A 16,363-nucleotide genomic window follows, 5' to 3' on the forward strand; every position below is an offset into this window, starting at 1 on the left:
ACTGTACCGTAGTAATATCATTTTATAGTAAATGCGAAGTTCGTTCCGAATACTCATCCCCGCTCTAAAAATTTCCCAAATAGCTTGAAGACGAAATATGCCTTTTGAATGATAGCATGTTCCTGAACTCATATATAGGTGTGTGTGCAATTAAACCGCAGAGTTCTTGAAATAACGGTCCCACATACAATTGCAAATATCGGCGTTTTTATTGACCATTCCTGCCTCGCGATAGAGGGCGGCTCTTGGGACGTTCGCGCGAAAATTCTCTGATATATATATTTTTTTCTTCAATGACAGATCGTGTTATTTTTTTAGGTAGTGCAGAATTTTAGGAGTGAAAAAGTACCCTGATCTTGAAATGTTAGCCCGGAGGGCTATTTAACAAGATTGGCTTTGAGTTGAAGGAGGCAAAACATGTTTGTTGTATTTTTCCTAAGTGGTTCTTTGGCGTTCATAAATCCAGATGTTGCAATCATTTCTATATAAACCAACCCGTAAAGAGACAGTTGAAACCGTCGTGTCGATAAATAAAGAGCTCAAAAGAGCGAATGTCAATGGCGCGTGGGGCAAAATTGTCAAAATCTTCGGTTCAATTTCATTTTTACGCAAAACGTAGAACAACGGTAGAGAATCGAAAGTGATCACGATCAAAACGAAAACGGGGGTCACTAAACATCCTCATTAGCACTTTTGTTCATTTTATTCCTCAATTTACGCGCGCGATCGTTGTGGCGTAGCATGCGCTGGCAGGATGCGCAGAAACAAGTTGCGCGAACAGTTACTAGCATTGAATGAAAATTGACAAATACACAAATAATGAGTAGGTAAAAGTTAATCGACAGCAATTCAGTAAAATTGATCAAAGAGAGCAGATAGTTGATATCAAAATTTGAAGGCAAATATTAATAAAAAGTCCTTTTGTTGCAATAAGTAATCTTTAATCCCAGCTTCCTTACTTTTTGTGGTCACCTTGTATAAAATCATCCATGGCCTGACCTAGGAAAGATAAACAAAATAAGAGAATATATAAGCATTACTGACTGACTGCCTATCAGAAGCTAATGGTATGGACTAATTGACTTCTGAGAGGGGGTGGGTGATTTGGTACAGGAACGAATATTTGTTTTAACTCTTTCATGCACTTGGAATGTTTTTTTTTTCCTCCCGGGAAGTGTCAGTTTGCATGATATGAAACATTATTTTTCGGCTCACTGAGCGTGCGTAAATGTTAATTTTGCTCGCAGTAGTCCTGTGCGTATTTTTTATTATTTTTTTTTTTTTTTGTACAAATTACCCCTCACCCTTCTCAAAAGTCAATTGGTCCACCCGTAAACAGGCTAGAGGAAGCACGTGATCGGTCTCCGGAGTACACACGTGATCAAGCCCTAGAGCGTTTCTCAAAGGCTGGTTTTCACTAGAACATAAGCAGAAGCATAAGCATAAGCATAAGCATAAGCACAAGTGAAAACAGGCGCGACATAAACATAAGCATAAGCTGAAACGTAAGAAGAACGAACCCACTTATTTGCCTTGTGCAGTTTTCAGTAGTAACGTGCTCGACATAAGCATAAGCATAAACCCAAGAAAAACGGAACTGAGCGTGTTACTAGTGAAAACTGCACAAGGCAAATAAGTGGGCTCGTTCTTCTTATGTTTCAGCTTATGCTTATGCTTATGTCGTGGCTGTTTTCGCTTGCGCTTATGCTTATGCTTGTGCTTGTGCTTATGCTCTAGTGAAAACCGGCCTTAAAAGAGCCAAAGGAGCCAATCAAAATTTCCTCCTTTATATCTGACATGATTTGATATGCCTGCAGCCAGAAGGTCAAAGGGCGCGAGGCCGATTTTCCGAGAATTTTGTCTGGGATTCTGAGAATTGAGCGGCTTTTTCTAGAATAAAGCTATACAACATAATAATAACTTTGTCACGTACTAAAACTAATGGTGATGGAGGAAGTTTCAAGTCACAAATATCAGTGAAACGTTTGACGACTGGAGATTTCATTTGCTAAACGAATCTCAACCTTTCTACTGCAGAAGCAAATGTCACTTTTGTATCTCAGTAAAATATTAATTAAGACGAGTTAAGCGACCCATTCAAATCAAGTTAGAAATTCTGAGGGCTGGAACGTGAATAAACTTTGAAACAAATCAGTGATTTCTTCACCGCGTGATCAACAACTTGTAGCTCTATAATTGACGAAATGCAACCCAGGACTGAGAAAAATGTCCATTAAAATGTGGTACTGTTGATAGTTAGATCGAAATTCTTGTTACAAAAAAAAAATCTCAGTACAACTTCACCAAGGTGTTCCTTGAAATATACAGCTTAGATCTGCAGCGGAAGGAAATCCGAAGTGAAATTGAAACAGTGATTATTTTTAAACGGCAAAAAACCGGAGTAAATTGGCTTTTGAATATATTGGTTTTTGACCTTGTTGGCAATGTGATCAATAAAGTGGAACTCTTTTAGCGAATGTGTTCCTCCTCCATCAAAGGGAGCGAAAGTTTCTTTAGGGATGTTTGAAGTTTTATACTTAGAAATCATCATGACAAAAATTGTACATACCCTGGTTGTCTTGAATCGTTTTCCATGACAGAACGCAGTAGTATAGGGGGAGTCAGACAAATACCGTTTCGTAGAGGGAGAAGAATTTCCCGGTTTTACAACTCCCAGGTTCAAAACCGAAGCTCGCAAGCTCGCTTCGGTTGAAGTTGGGGTTGCAAAACCGGGAAATGCTGGGTCCCTCTGCGAAACAGTATTTGTCTGACTCCCCCTATCCTACTAAAGGGGAAGGGGGGAAGGGGAGGGATTGCTATTAGATAGAAACGACCCCGCTGTTATACCGCCCGAACACCGGCAATGTTTCGAGGAACAAACAAGTGTGCGTGGTTGATGCGTGGCGGGAAAGAAAACTGCGGAAAGAGCTGTGTCGGCGCTTACTGCAGGAAGCACAACTATCAACTCAAGAAAGGGATGAAAATTCCTGCCCCATGTCGCGGCTGTGGAGTTGGGGTTTTGTGCGATTACCGTCTTTGCATTTTATGCGACGGGAGCGCGGTTAAACACCGGCTTATTCGCAAACGCAAAAAGGCAAAGAAAAATTTTGAACTTGTTTTGCTCGAGCTCAAGTCAACCCAATTAGAGAGATGAACACCTTCCATCATACAAGTTGACAATGTCTTCTGTTAAGCAAAACTTTGAAGAAAGACTGGAAGAAGAACTTGCAAAAATCGATCCAGCAACGTTGCAGTATTTAGAGCAATTACTTGCAGAAAACGAGCCGGCTGTTAGAAAGATTGTTCAGAACGTGCTGGATGAACCTATTTCCCAAGAAACGGAGAAGCGTTTGCAAAAACCTTTACTTCCAAAACCTTACCAACCAAGACCCCCTCCCCGGCAAAGAAAGGTCAGAAAAAAGCAAGAGCTTCTGAGGGAGTACGACCCTTTTCCTGCACAGAACATCCGAACAGTGACAGACTACCAGAACGAGATTCTGGACCTGTTCGATGATGCAACGCATGAGGGGGAAGAGAGTAAAGGGCGGCGTTACATTCGATGGCGCTTTATCAGAGGTCTGGAAAAAGACCTAACAACAAACTTTATGGAAAAAATTCGAGAAAATGTTGTCACAGCGTTTTACCTGAGGCATGTTTTCTGGTATCAGTTACGCAACATTGAAGATGGGACGGTGATTCTGTACTACAAAAACCACGGCTCGCCTTGGATAAACAGACTGGCAGAGGCGGAAGAATGGCTGAGCGAAGAAGAGACGAAACGCCTGGACCATGACAAAATCGAAAGACCATCAACAAAGTGGGAGTTTGTAAGCTTTTTTAATGTTGACCTGAAGGTTGTGATTGACCGCCAGCCGTTGTTGGGCGCAGGCTCTTTGCCGGACTGGCTACGCAACCTTGCCCATGGCGGGGCGATGATGGCTTTGGATACGTATAAAGACAACTTGTGTCTTTGGCGTTGTATCGCTGTGCACCGAGGATTGCGTGCCGATCGAAGCACAAAAGCAGCCCGCGGTCTAGCCAAGAGTTTCTTCAAACTCAAAACCCTGCCGACCGACTGCCCAAAAACGTCTCTGGATGAATTAGAAAAGGTTGAAAGACATCTTAATCAAGGTACAGCTTTTTCGGACTGGCTCGGCATCCGGGTATATGAGCCTGAGAGGGGGCGGGAGAAGTGGTATGGCACCTTAGACGAAACCCAGCAGCTAGTTTGAAGACCATTCTGACAATCGGTACCTACGAAGGGCACGCGTTCGTCATCAAAGATATTGCCAGGTTGGCCAAAAATTATACATGCCCTCATTGCAAAGCGAGATTCACAAAAGTTTGCAATCTCCAACGCCATTTCCAAACCTGCAGTGCAGGAAAAACGGTAATCGATTGCCCGGGTGAAAGGGTCGAAGACCCGCAGACAGCTTTCGAGAAAACTTTATATTCAAAGCAGAATGCTTCCAAAGAATCGCTTCTGTGGCTTGAGCGAGAAGCCAAGCGGCGGAAAATCCACATCCACCACGCAATGTGCGGGCATGGTGGCGAGCGTTGGATTGAGCGCGCGCCTGTCGACGGGTACAACCACGCAACGAAGACTGTATTTCAATACTACGGCTGCCACTGGCACGGGTGTCGAAAATGTTACCCGTAAGATCGCGACAAAATCATTCACCGCAACAACCAAGCGCGAGAAGATATGTACCAAGCAACAATGAAACGCACAAGATTTCTGCGGGAGGCCGGCTACCAAGTTATCGAGGCCTGGGCATGCGAAGTTGGGAAAATCTACGCTGATCCACCGCGGGCCGAAACAAAAAGCTACCCGCACGCGATCTCGTACGATTTCGAGGCGTATGGCGATAATAATCATCGGAAGGAAGCGACGCCCGCGCTCACGATAGAAAACGCGCACGTGCCAATTTCGGTGAGCGTTGGCGACACCCTTGAAAGAGAACCCACCCACATCTGTGAAAGAGACCCCTCGGAGTTGGTCCGCAAGTTTATGGAAGAGCTGGAGAGACGCGGAAAAAGCATCCGGGCCCAGGTACGAGCGGAGTTTGTGCAAGAAGACGCGCACCTGCTGCCAAAAGCACAGCGACAAAAACTCGATGAATGGTGCAACCAGGTTACTGTAGTCGGGTTCAATTCAGGAAGTTACGATCTGAATCTGATCAAAAACCACTTCGCTGGCCGCCTTGCTGAAACATCACCCAAAGTCAGAGTGGCAAAAAACGGGAACAAAACCATGTTCTTGCTCACCTGGGGATTCCGTTTCCTCAATATCATCAATTACCTTGGGCCGAGGACGAGCTACGAGAAATGGGTGAAAGCCTACGAATGTAAGACAGTGAAATCATGGTTTCCATACGAATAGTTTGACACCCCCGAAGAGCTTGATTACCCTGGGCTCCCAAAATACGAGGAGTGGTATTCGAAGCTAAAGGGCGGATACGTACTCACGCGGGATGAATGGGAGGGGTGTCAGCGGTTGTTCAAAGAAAAGGGCATGAGAACCTTTTCAGACTGGCTGCGTTACTACAACAATCTCGATGTGGCTCCCGGCCTTGAGGCTCTGGAAAAAATGAGAAACTTCTACACTAAGAAGGGAATCGACATTCTGAAAGATGCTGTCAGCATCCCAGGCGTGAGTTTGCATTACTTGCTCCGGGGAGCGGTTGAGCGTGGTGCGGAGCTTTACAGACCGGGCAAAGAAGCGTATGAGATGCTGAAAGAAGCTGTTGTCGGAGGGCCGAGCCTGGTTTTCACAAGGTACAGCGAAGTTGATGTTACAGAGATAAGGTCTCATCGAATATCAGAACCGCGTCTTTGCAAAAATATCCTTGGTTATGACGCCAACGCCCTCTATCTTTCGACCATGCTCAGAGAAATGCCTTGCGGGAAGGAAAGGGTCGTGCACTACAGCGGTAAGTTCCAAGCGGAGGCGGCTCCTGTACTAACGCACAGGCTCAAAGAAGGAAGCTGGTTCGGATTTGCTGAAGTCGACATCGAGATTCCAGAGCGCTTGCGTCCAAAGTTTGAGGAGATGTGTCCTTTCTTTTACAACAAAAAGGTGCCTGCCGAAGCTGTGCCGAAACATATGGTCGATTACTTAGCTCGAACTGGCAGAAAGCGCGGAGACGGAAAAAAACTTGTGGGGGCTCTGTCTGCAGAAGGGTTGTTGGTGTACGCCCCTCTGCTGCTGTGATACGTGAACCACGGGGCGGTAGTCACAAAGGTTTACAGAACAATAGACTACCAACCGGCCAAGATCTTTCCCTGGTTCGTGGAGCAGGTGATGGAGGCGCGCCGGACAGGAGACGTGGATAAAAGCAAGGCGCTGCTCGCTGAATTGTTCAAACTTCTGGGAAACAGCGCGTACGGGAAGCTCATTGAAGCTTTGGAGCGGCAAACAAACGTGATTTACACCAAAGAAGAGAAGGTAGTCGACAGAGCCTTGCGAAGCGCGTATTACTCTGATCTTAACGAGATCGGGCAGGCGTATGAGTTGGAAAGCCGGAAGCCTCGGATCACAATCAGACGGCCATTTCAGGTTGGAATCGCTGTCTATCAGCTGGCAAAGCTGCGGATGCTGGAATTCTAGTACGACTTTCTCGACAGGTATATCGACAGAAGAGATTTTGAGCTGATCCAGATGGACACGGACAGTAATTACATGGCTATCTCTGCAAAGCGTCTCGAGGACATTGTTCGGCCGGATCTGAAGCCAGAATTCGAGGCGCCAAAAACTCAGTGGCTGGCTTGGGACAAGTGGAGCGGCCGCACCCCAGGTCTCTTTAAGCTTGAGTGCGAGGGCAGCCGGATGATCGCGCTCTGCTCGAAGTGTTATTTCGTCGACAAAGCAGAGGGCGAAAAAAAGAAGTTTAGCACGAAGGGGATGTCGAAGACGCAGAACGAGATCACGTGGCAGCGTTTTAAGGGAGCGTTGGAAGGCAGCAAAGATATGGCAACCAACAGAGGTTTCAGGGTGCGGGACGGGCAGATGGTGACTTACGAGCAGCAGAAGCTGGAGCTGAGCGCTTATTACGACAAGTTCTTTTCTATTCTTCTCATTTCTTCTTCTTCTTCTATTCTTTTTCTTCTTCTATTCTTCTTCTTATTTCTCCTTGTTTTCTTTTTTCTTCTTCGGCCTTATCAATAAATACTGCACGTAAAAGGTCGCTGATTCTATCAAAAACCTTTACGTTGAAGTCGTACCATACCAGAGAGATACCAAAAATTGCGGCTGAAGAGATGAGAATCTGGGGAACATCAACTTTAGGCATGTTGAATATACTCCACTCGGAAAAGTTTAAATCATTTTTTTTAATCCTTTGGCTGTGTCGCTCGAGCAGGTGCGGGCTCAGGTGCGGGCTCAGGTGCAGGCTCAGGTGCGGGTTCAGGTGTGGGCTCTGGCGTTTTTTTGGCGAATGCGGCCTCAGCCATAGCCTTGAGCTCTTCACGTTTGTAACAAATCCCGACCAGTGAAACGACTATGCTGCCAACAGCAAGCCATTGGGTGGTGCTGAGGCTGCTATTCTTTTCTCCGCTGCACTTTGGGCTTTCGCCTTCTGTAGTCGGGGCTGGCTCAGGGGCCGCTGTGGCGGCTTTCGCCTTGTTGTTCGCCATATAAGCCTCTGTTGCTTTTTTCTGTTGTTCCCGGGCTAACCGCGTTCTTTCAGCAACCATTTTGCCAGCAGCCACATGCTTGGGACTTTTCACGCGCTGCGTGGTTGGAGTTGGAGTTGTCGCTTGCTGTGTGATATCGAAGGCAGGTGCTGTCTGGGTCTCGCCCTGAAGCGCGCTCTCGGATTGTTCGGTTGACATTCTGAAACAAATGTTGAGCAAATATAATAATGCTTAGAAATAACTCTGCGGTCGTTCTGCAATCACTCAGCGGGCGTTGAGGATTGCTGTTGAGGAATTTCTTCCAATTTTGCTTCATCCCTTATCTCCAAATGCGAGTTAAAATCAATATTTTTCGTGGTGATTAGCGCCGCGTAGGCCGCAGCAAGAAACCGGCCGCACTTCAAAGCAAGGTTGCCGGCCAGATTGGAGAGCTCTTTGTTTATGATGTGGTCGTTTCTGAGTTCTTTTTGATAAGCGTCGATGTCTTTGATGTTAACGAACATTCCGACCGCTTTGGTCGCAAGAAAAATGAAGCTGTCGATTAGACTTTCTGTTGTCTTTGAGCCCACGTATGTCTCGTAGCGTTTGGTGTATTTCTCGACATCTTTGTCGCTAAGGCGCTTCACCTGTTCGTGGGTTAACTGCACTCCGATGGCCTCTGGCTTTTCCTGTGGATATCAGCACGGCCAGCTGCTCACGAATAGCAGGAATGTCAGGTCCGGGGACTGTTGGAACTATGCCACCTGCTGGACCACTCGACGGCTCGGGCTCGGTTTGAAGTAGGTTCATAACTTCTGCTAACGCAGCCTCTTCTTCAGCCATTGTTCAAGGCTATATACAACTTTCATTTTTTTATTCAAAATAACTTAACCCGTAGGGGTGGCGAAGCGAGAACACAAGATAAGAGAACTTTCGCTCTTTCAGCTTTGAAATCAGGCCTTTGTACTCATCCAGGGCTAGCTCGCCGGCGTAATCATCGAAGATGGCTTTCGTGGTCTTGGCCGAGGGGGTGTAAAAGAGAACGATCGCCGCCACGTTCTCCCGGAAGGAAGCTGTTATGCTGGTCATCTTCTGGGTCAGCACCCAAACGCTGATGCCGATATGCCGAGCAGGAAAGGCGAGATTTACCAGCTGGCCGGTGCGCTCTTTCACATCTTTCGAGGCTGCGCAGTCATCGAGGATTATGAGCGTGTTGGTGCCCTCGAAAAGCCATCTCACGAGCTTCAACCACATTTCCACCTCGTGCTGCTCGCATATTATCACAAACATTCTTGGATCGTTTTCACCAATTCGGTCGTAGGTCTTGTTGTGCGCGAATGTCGGGCAGATGAGGACGATGTAGTCGAACTTGCCGCGGAAAGGGCCGTAGAGCTCGTCAACCACAAACCTCGATTTGCCTGAATTCGTCGGCCCCAAAATGAGAGCGTTGAAAGGTATCTTTCTTGGGTCCATATTCAATACTGCACAGATTCTAGCTGACTGTTCATAATGTTGAACTGGGAGTCGGAGACGACGAATACATGGCAGTTCACGTTACCTGAGCCTTCGGCTTTCCGCTCAATTTCCAGCTGTACACCGTCTGTACTGTTCACAATTCGCGTGCCGCAGTCGTGCATCGACTGATCCGCCATGGAGCGCATATCAATCACAAGCCCGAACTTATCATCGGTGTAAAATTTTGTGAAATTCATGTGCTCGGTTTTATTTTTTTCTTTCCCAAAGAAGCGTTTGGCCTCTTCCCACATGTCCTTGCCTTTGATGCCGTTGTTGTAAAGCATGTTGGGCGAGCCGTTGATCGTGACGCTGACTTTCGTCAGATCCGGGAAGACGTATATTTCTGAATCTCTGGCGCCCCCATCATACGGCTCCATGAACAGTGGGAGGATAGCTTTTAGTGACCTTCTTTGGGCGTCGACTTTGATGTTGACCCTCGTATCAGTTCCTTTTTTGAAAGTCACCACTTTGGAACGAGTCACGTGGTCATGAGTGGACTCTTTGCCGCTGGAGTAAACGCTCTTTGCCTCGTCTGCCAGAGTCTTGCTGCGGGTCATTTTGTGCTCGAGCTGAATGTTGGTCAGCTTATATTTCAATTCGGTTTTTTCAGAGCCTTTGACTACCTGCGAAGCTGGTGCAAGGGTTACTTCGAACGTGAGGTCGTTGTAAAGGGCCTGGGGGTATTAAATACCGTGGTCAGATAAGATCTGATGGTCGAGAATGATGCGGTACTTTTTTACGAACATCTCGTTCAGCTTGTTTTCAGCGTCGACGCCCGAAGTTTTCTTGTCTCCCGCGCCTGAGCGGATCTTGCATAGATCCTCGCTCTGAATCCCTTCGAGAATCATGTCGTCTCGCCTTTCCTGCGAAAGGAAAAGGTCTTCAAAGATTTTGTAGATGTCATATCCAACCGTGTCTTGCAGGATAGTGCCTCCGAACTTCACGACCAGCCTGTCAACTAGCGCTCGCGTGACGTTCTGGACAAGGATGTTGTTGGCATGCCCTCCAGAAAGGTCGATGTCAAAGAGAAGCGCTAGCGAGCCCGGCACCAGAACCTCGTTCTCGTTCAGCTTGGGCACTGAAACATACAGCGTCTCGCCGGGGCTGGCTTCAGTGCGGTCAAAGGTGATTCGCTTCACCGCGCGCTCGGCCTTCATGGCGTGTAATGTCTTTTCGTTGTACGTTGGGCGAAGGTTCTCTGGCACTGACATTTCGTATAATACCACCGTTAAATATTTTTCCAATTTAAAAAATAACAGAATTGAAATATATTGCTATGGCGGAAGGTGAAGGGACTAGCTTTGAAAACCCTGCTTTTGACCCAGACGGTTGGGATTATGATGATGATGATGAAAGTAAAGATGCCAACGAAACGATTCCTTTCATCCCATACAATGCATCTACGCCAAATGGTGTAGAAGAAATTCCAATGAAGACGATGCAGAATGAAAAAAGCGGGATGCCTGAAACTTCTTATGCTGAAACCCCTTTCACCGGAGCTCAGACCCTGAGTGAACAAGCGTGGGTTGCTGCAAAAGATCTCTTCCCGGACATGAGCTCAAGCGAGCTTGAGGTTTCATACAGCTCAAAGGGGAAGCTCCAAGTCAAAATGTTTGGAGCTGGCAAAAAAACGTATGACCTGTTAACCAAAGAAAAGAGCACGGGAAGAGATCGAATTAATCCAAACCTTTCGAAGGAAATAAAAACTGCTCTCGGGGCTTCCAAATACGAGAAGGTTCGACAAACGATATACGAAAAACGAAAAGAGCTCAAAGAGAAGCAATACGAAGAAAGAGAAAAAAATAAAAAATAAATGGATGAAATGAGAGAAGCCATAAAGAAGAAACAAAGCCAGATAGAAGATCTTGAAAATGCAGAGGGTTCGCAAGAGGAAATTGACAAAATGAAAAGAGAATTGAGAAGTCTTGAAACAGAACATCAAAAGGCTAGTGAAAAATATATTCAAAGGTTCGCAGAACAACAGGCGGAGAGAGATATTCAGTTGATCGAAAATTCAGAAGCTGCAGATTTTGAAAAAGAAGAAGAAGAAAATGCGAGTGAAGCTCTCGAAGCAATAAGAAAACGAAAAGAGGCGCTGAACTGGCGAATCAGGCTTGAAAGAAACAAGGCTTTAGACCCTGATGCACCGCCTGAACAAATAGAAGGAGCAAAAAACAAACTTGCGGAGCTTCAAGAAAGTTATGCAAAAATAACCGAAGAAGAAAAAGTTTTCCAAACAAAACTTGGCGTGAAAAGTGCTGCCTTGGAAAAAGAAATAAATGGACAGAGAAGAGCTGGAAAAAGATAATAAAGAAGATACGCAGATTTTAAAAGATGAAAATGCCACACCTGGAGAAAAGGAGGCCGCGCGGGGGAGAATAGAGACACGTAATGAAGAGATTAGGTCGATAACGGCTCGGCTTGAAGAAGTGGGTGGAGAGAAGCCTCTTTTGGAAAGAGTGAAAGGTATCTTCAAAAAATATGGGACGGTAACAGCAATATTTATTGCTACAGGGACCACAATCGGAGCTGTCATCGGGACCCTCACCAGAGGTTTGAAAGCCACCGGCAAGACTTTGGGGAAAGACCTAAAAGATATTGGCGCGAAACTTGCTTCTATTCTGCGCGGGCTGATTGGCTCGACTGTGAGCTTTCTATTCAAAGCTGCGGGTCAAGTCATCGGGATTCTGGCCGAGCACACCTGGCTGCTTATTCTTGCCGTTGTTGCCTTTTAGTTCGAAGAATATTTTAAGAAGCAGCGTTAACTTTACCGCCAAGCCATGAACAGCAAAGCCGAGAAAGAGAAAACTTAAACGGGCTCGATTGAGCCCCTTGTTCAAGGAATATTTCATGTTACGATCGATCGAATGCTGTGATCAAATCTTGCTATTTTCTCGTTTCCTCCTGCTCGCTTCACTTCGGCAGCTTCTGTGGTGAAAAAATAACTTACAGCGCGTTGACTGAGCGTATTTTTTTTTGTAAATTCTGTTCTGGTTCGTTTTTTTCGGCCCAAACAAAAAAACTCTTGAGTTGTCCTCCATGTTTTTCAGTACTGCTCGTCCAAGGGCCTGGGACATATTTGGTTCCAGTCTTTCTGAGAAAAATGTCACGCAACTCGCAGATTTCAAAACAAAACTTTTGCTTCGAACGAAGGTTAATATCGTCGCCGCTCAGTAAAATTTCTTAAAGATTTCGGCGTAGTCGTTCTCATCATATATGGGGTAGCCGAGAAAGTGTTTTTCTCCATTTTTATAACACTCGAAACCGAGTCCGTTCAGGCTACAGCAGTTGCATTTCCGACAAAACATGACCTTAACAATTCTTGAGCGTTTTTCACAGAAGGGCGCCTCTTCAATCTCGTCATGTACCTCATCCCAGCCCATTGCCTTTCTTTCTCTCATTTTTATTGTGAGATACTCCTTGTAAATTGTCTCACGAAGCTCTAGAGGGAGGTTTTGAATGGCCTCGGAAAGGTGACATTTGCTACGCATCAACCACGCACACTTGTTTGTTCCTCGAAACATTGCCGGTGTTCGGGCGGTATAACAGCGGGGTCGTTTCTATCCAATAGCAATCCCTCCCCTTCCCCCCTTCACCTTAGTAGTATAGGGGGAGTCAGACAAATACTGTTTCGCAGAGGGACCCAGCATTTCCCGGTTTTGCAACCTCAACTTCAACCGAAGCGAGCTTGCGAGCTTCGGTTTTGAACCTGGGAGTTGTAAAACCGGGAAATTCTTCTCCCTCTGCGAAACGGTATTTGTCTGACTCCCCCTATACTTCTAACGCGAATAAATCTTGCGGCTGTAGTGTCACAAAAAATTGTTTGGACTCTTTACATGCTACACTAAACGAGACCCTCGGGGAGTGATGAAAATAACACTGCGGTTGAATTGTAACAAGGAACATATATTACAGAGTTCAGCAGCAACGGAGTGAGAGGTTTAGCATTATATTTCCGCATCTTGCACAGGACGTGACAAATGAAGGAATATTAAGGAAAATTTCCGCATTTCGTTCGTTTAACAATTAAGAGAAGTGTATCTTTCTGTTTCCTTGCGTTTCTTCACGATCCGTCATTTACACTTGTAAGATCTCCGTGAGTTCCAAATTCAATCAATCTTCTATACTAAAATTCGTCAGTCTCAAGGTACTGTTCTCGTAAATACAAGATTCAAACCCAAGCTATTCCTTGTTGCGTGACATAGCCTGCGTCACGCTACTCAAACTAATCCACTGCAGTATGTCGCACGTTCATCTACGCCACAGGATGTTCTCTCAAAATTTCTCCGGATAATTCCATATTTATTTTATTTACTATTAGCCACTGTTAACAATTACTCAGTAGCGCGTTCCACATCACGAGTTAACAGACCAGAGATAAAAATTTCCAAAACTACAAGAAAAAAATAAGTCGACTTACGTTTTCATGTTATGATGCCAGATTATCCCAAACATTTTACATTCACTCGATACCTAAAAACAAATGTTCAAGAGAGTGCTGCACGCGGCACTAGCAACGGTGTACATAGTTCACTTGCAAATTATAGCAAAACAATATGTAACGTCAGGTTCACAGCGACTGTTGAAAGGCCGAATTGTCACTTGCTAGACAACTTGTCGCGATGAGACTAGCGTGTGTGGGAGATGCTTTACTAATCGAATAAAGCCAGAGATCACGGAAAATCAGCTGTGATTGACGGTGATTTAATTGACGATAATCGAACGTAAACTGAAATATAATGTAATGAATAAACTAATTACTAGATAATAGAAGATTACAAGATGACAAGAGTCACGAAACAATAATAGCAAACATTCCAATCATAACTGCGATATGACAATACTTCCAGTGAAACTTCTCAGTAAAGATACAATTAAAATCATCAGTGATCCCAAGCAGATACGCATACTGCTAACTGTCCTAATACAATAAATAACAACACTCTAAAAACTTGAAAGCAATAAAATTGTACGATGCGATAAAAACGTGCTTGCGTGAGCGCCACTGAAAGCGATGTGGGAATTTACTAGCAAAGAAAGGACTTAACTGAATTACCAGAGATTCTTATAGGAAAGTTGCTAAATAGAAACCTAAGCTAGGGGGAATGTGAACTATAAAGATCTATCGCTAAAAACAAGATGAAATAAAAACTTTGAAAACTGGGGCTCTGCCACGTGTTGGACTTAGTACAATAGGCTGTTGTATAAAAAAACCGAGACTAAAGGTACTTAAGGTTAAAAAACGTCAAAACTTGAAACTTATACTAAAAAGCAAGCATAGAAAATAGTTTGTACTTACACATCGGTTCCCGCTTGCACTCTAAATAGTCAAGGGTAGCTTAAAACTTAATTTACTTGAAAACACGTACTGTGCACGCACGATAACTGAAACTTGAACTACTGGCGGGAATATGTCGCTAACACTATCTATATACGTCCACGTGTAAAAATTGATGACGTCATTGCTAAGCAACAAATTGGCGAATCAGAAAGAGTTAAGATTACTCACTTAATTAGAGAAGCCTCGATATAGTGTTCATTACACAATAGGTTAACACAGTGTGAAAGTGTTTTCTACAAACATTCGTCAATACAAGGAAAACGAAATGGTATTGTTAGTAAAGCATTTTTAAACATTTGCTCCCAGTTGGCGCTACTTTTTATATTTGAACTCTGACTCCGAAGCATTTCAGTCTTCATTTAAAACTGGGATTTATTGACTCAAATTAAGTGTCACTGAAACGAGACTATTCTCCTCGATCTTTGGCCATGAATGTTTTTTTGGTTGATAGTAATAAGGTTCTTTAGACGTGCCCGATTTACATATTTCAGTTATTGGTCTTTATTTGCGCAGTCCGTCGCTGATCATTTCCTCTGAATACTGAATGCGAATTACGCGTTGCTCGCGCGCAATTGTTGCTGGTCGCGTGAGTCGCGTGGTGTATTTTGACTTCCTTGTTTTAGCACGTGCAGATAAGCAGGTTTTCTCCTGAATTATCGAAACCAAGTGGCAAACAAACCGGGACCTTTGTAACGTCGAATCACTGAGATAATCTAATTTAATTAAATATGGGTCAGTTAAACAGTAACAGTCTTTCTCCTTATGACAGTTTAGACTATTAATCGTTTGTTCTTGGTTTTACTCTTTAAAAGTGTTCTTAATTTTCTTGCTTTAAGTAAACAGGAATATCAAGTTTTCCGTCAGTCTTTGTTGGCGTACAGAACAGTGCTGCGCAAATATAGTGGAAGAAGCTGTTTTGAGGTTTACCCTTGACTTAGGGTGTACAAAATGCAATACCTTCAAAGCTGTATCGCTCGTTTACTGGAATCTGCATACTATAAAGTATAAAGCACCCCGAAAACGATGCCGAGCCAGTGTGTAACCAATTTTTATCTTCAAGGCCGTCGGCTTAACCTGTATGTTTATGTGAATTATCATATAGGTATTATAGCAATTACAATTTTATGTGCATGATTTTAAGTTGTGCTTTGCTAATGCACTTATATGAATTAAACTATTAGAATACAAAAGCATTTTTTATCTTTGCAAGGCTCTTCATAGCCGGTCAGCCCAGTCCTCAATCCCTCAATGTGCGCTCGTAATGACACGGCGTGTTGCTAAGCAATTAGCTCGAGCTTCCTTGTGGTGATTGCTGAAACCTCCCCAACGAAACAAAGATTGCGTGACGGCCCATAAGAACGTGACTGAGTAGGTAAAAACTATCTAGTGAAATTGAATAAACAGAGCAGATGGATCGCATCAAAATTTGATGGCAGATATTTTCATACATAATTATAATCTTAAAACCCACCGTCGAGCCACCGTACTACTACTACTTTTTACATACGGTCACCAAGAACAAATCAGAAAAAATAAAGGAATCACGCCACGACAAACAAAATACCGAAATACATAAAACGTTACCGACTGACTGTTATCAGAAGCAAAACTCTAGAGGAAGTACGGGAGTCTCCGGTGTGCACGTGATCAAGTCCTAGAGCGTATTGCTGGACATTGAAAGCAATCAAATTTCACTTCCTTCCAGACGGTCAAAGGGCGCGAGACTGATTTTCTAGGAATTTTGTCTGGGATTCTAAGAATTGATGGACTAAAAAAAAAAATGTAGAAAAATACTCTTTTGATGAGCTCTTCTAGCGTAAATTGTATCATATAATGCTGCAGCTTATTATATCGTAAAACGTCATATCACAATTGAGTACATGGTGATGGGGA

At 44.3% G+C, this 16,363-nt stretch overlaps 1 protein-coding gene and 2 pseudogenes across 1 annotated transcript; 2 read left to right on the forward strand and 1 right to left on the reverse strand.

Moving 5' to 3' along the window:
- Positions 1 to 6,304: 6,304 nt before the first annotated feature.
- Positions 6,305 to 6,610, forward strand: LOC149117568 (uncharacterized). The gene has a single exon (XM_089281623.1). It carries the CDS (start codon positions 6,305 to 6,307, stop codon positions 6,608 to 6,610), a length of 306 nt encoding a protein of 101 aa, XP_089137749.1.
- Positions 6,611 to 9,089: 2,479 nt separating this feature from the next.
- Positions 9,090 to 10,340, reverse strand: LOC149117569 (uncharacterized; annotated as a pseudogene).
- Positions 10,341 to 10,942: 602 nt separating this feature from the next.
- Positions 10,943 to 12,861, forward strand: LOC149117570 (uncharacterized; annotated as a pseudogene).
- Positions 12,862 to 16,363: the final 3,502 nt, after the last annotated feature.

This window comes from Orbicella faveolata, unplaced genomic scaffold (assembly GCF_042242905.1).
Source record: "Orbicella faveolata isolate gen_17 unplaced genomic scaffold, um_ofav_v1 contig_12, whole genome shotgun sequence".
NCBI lineage: Eukaryota > Metazoa > Cnidaria > Anthozoa > Scleractinia > Merulinidae > Orbicella > Orbicella faveolata.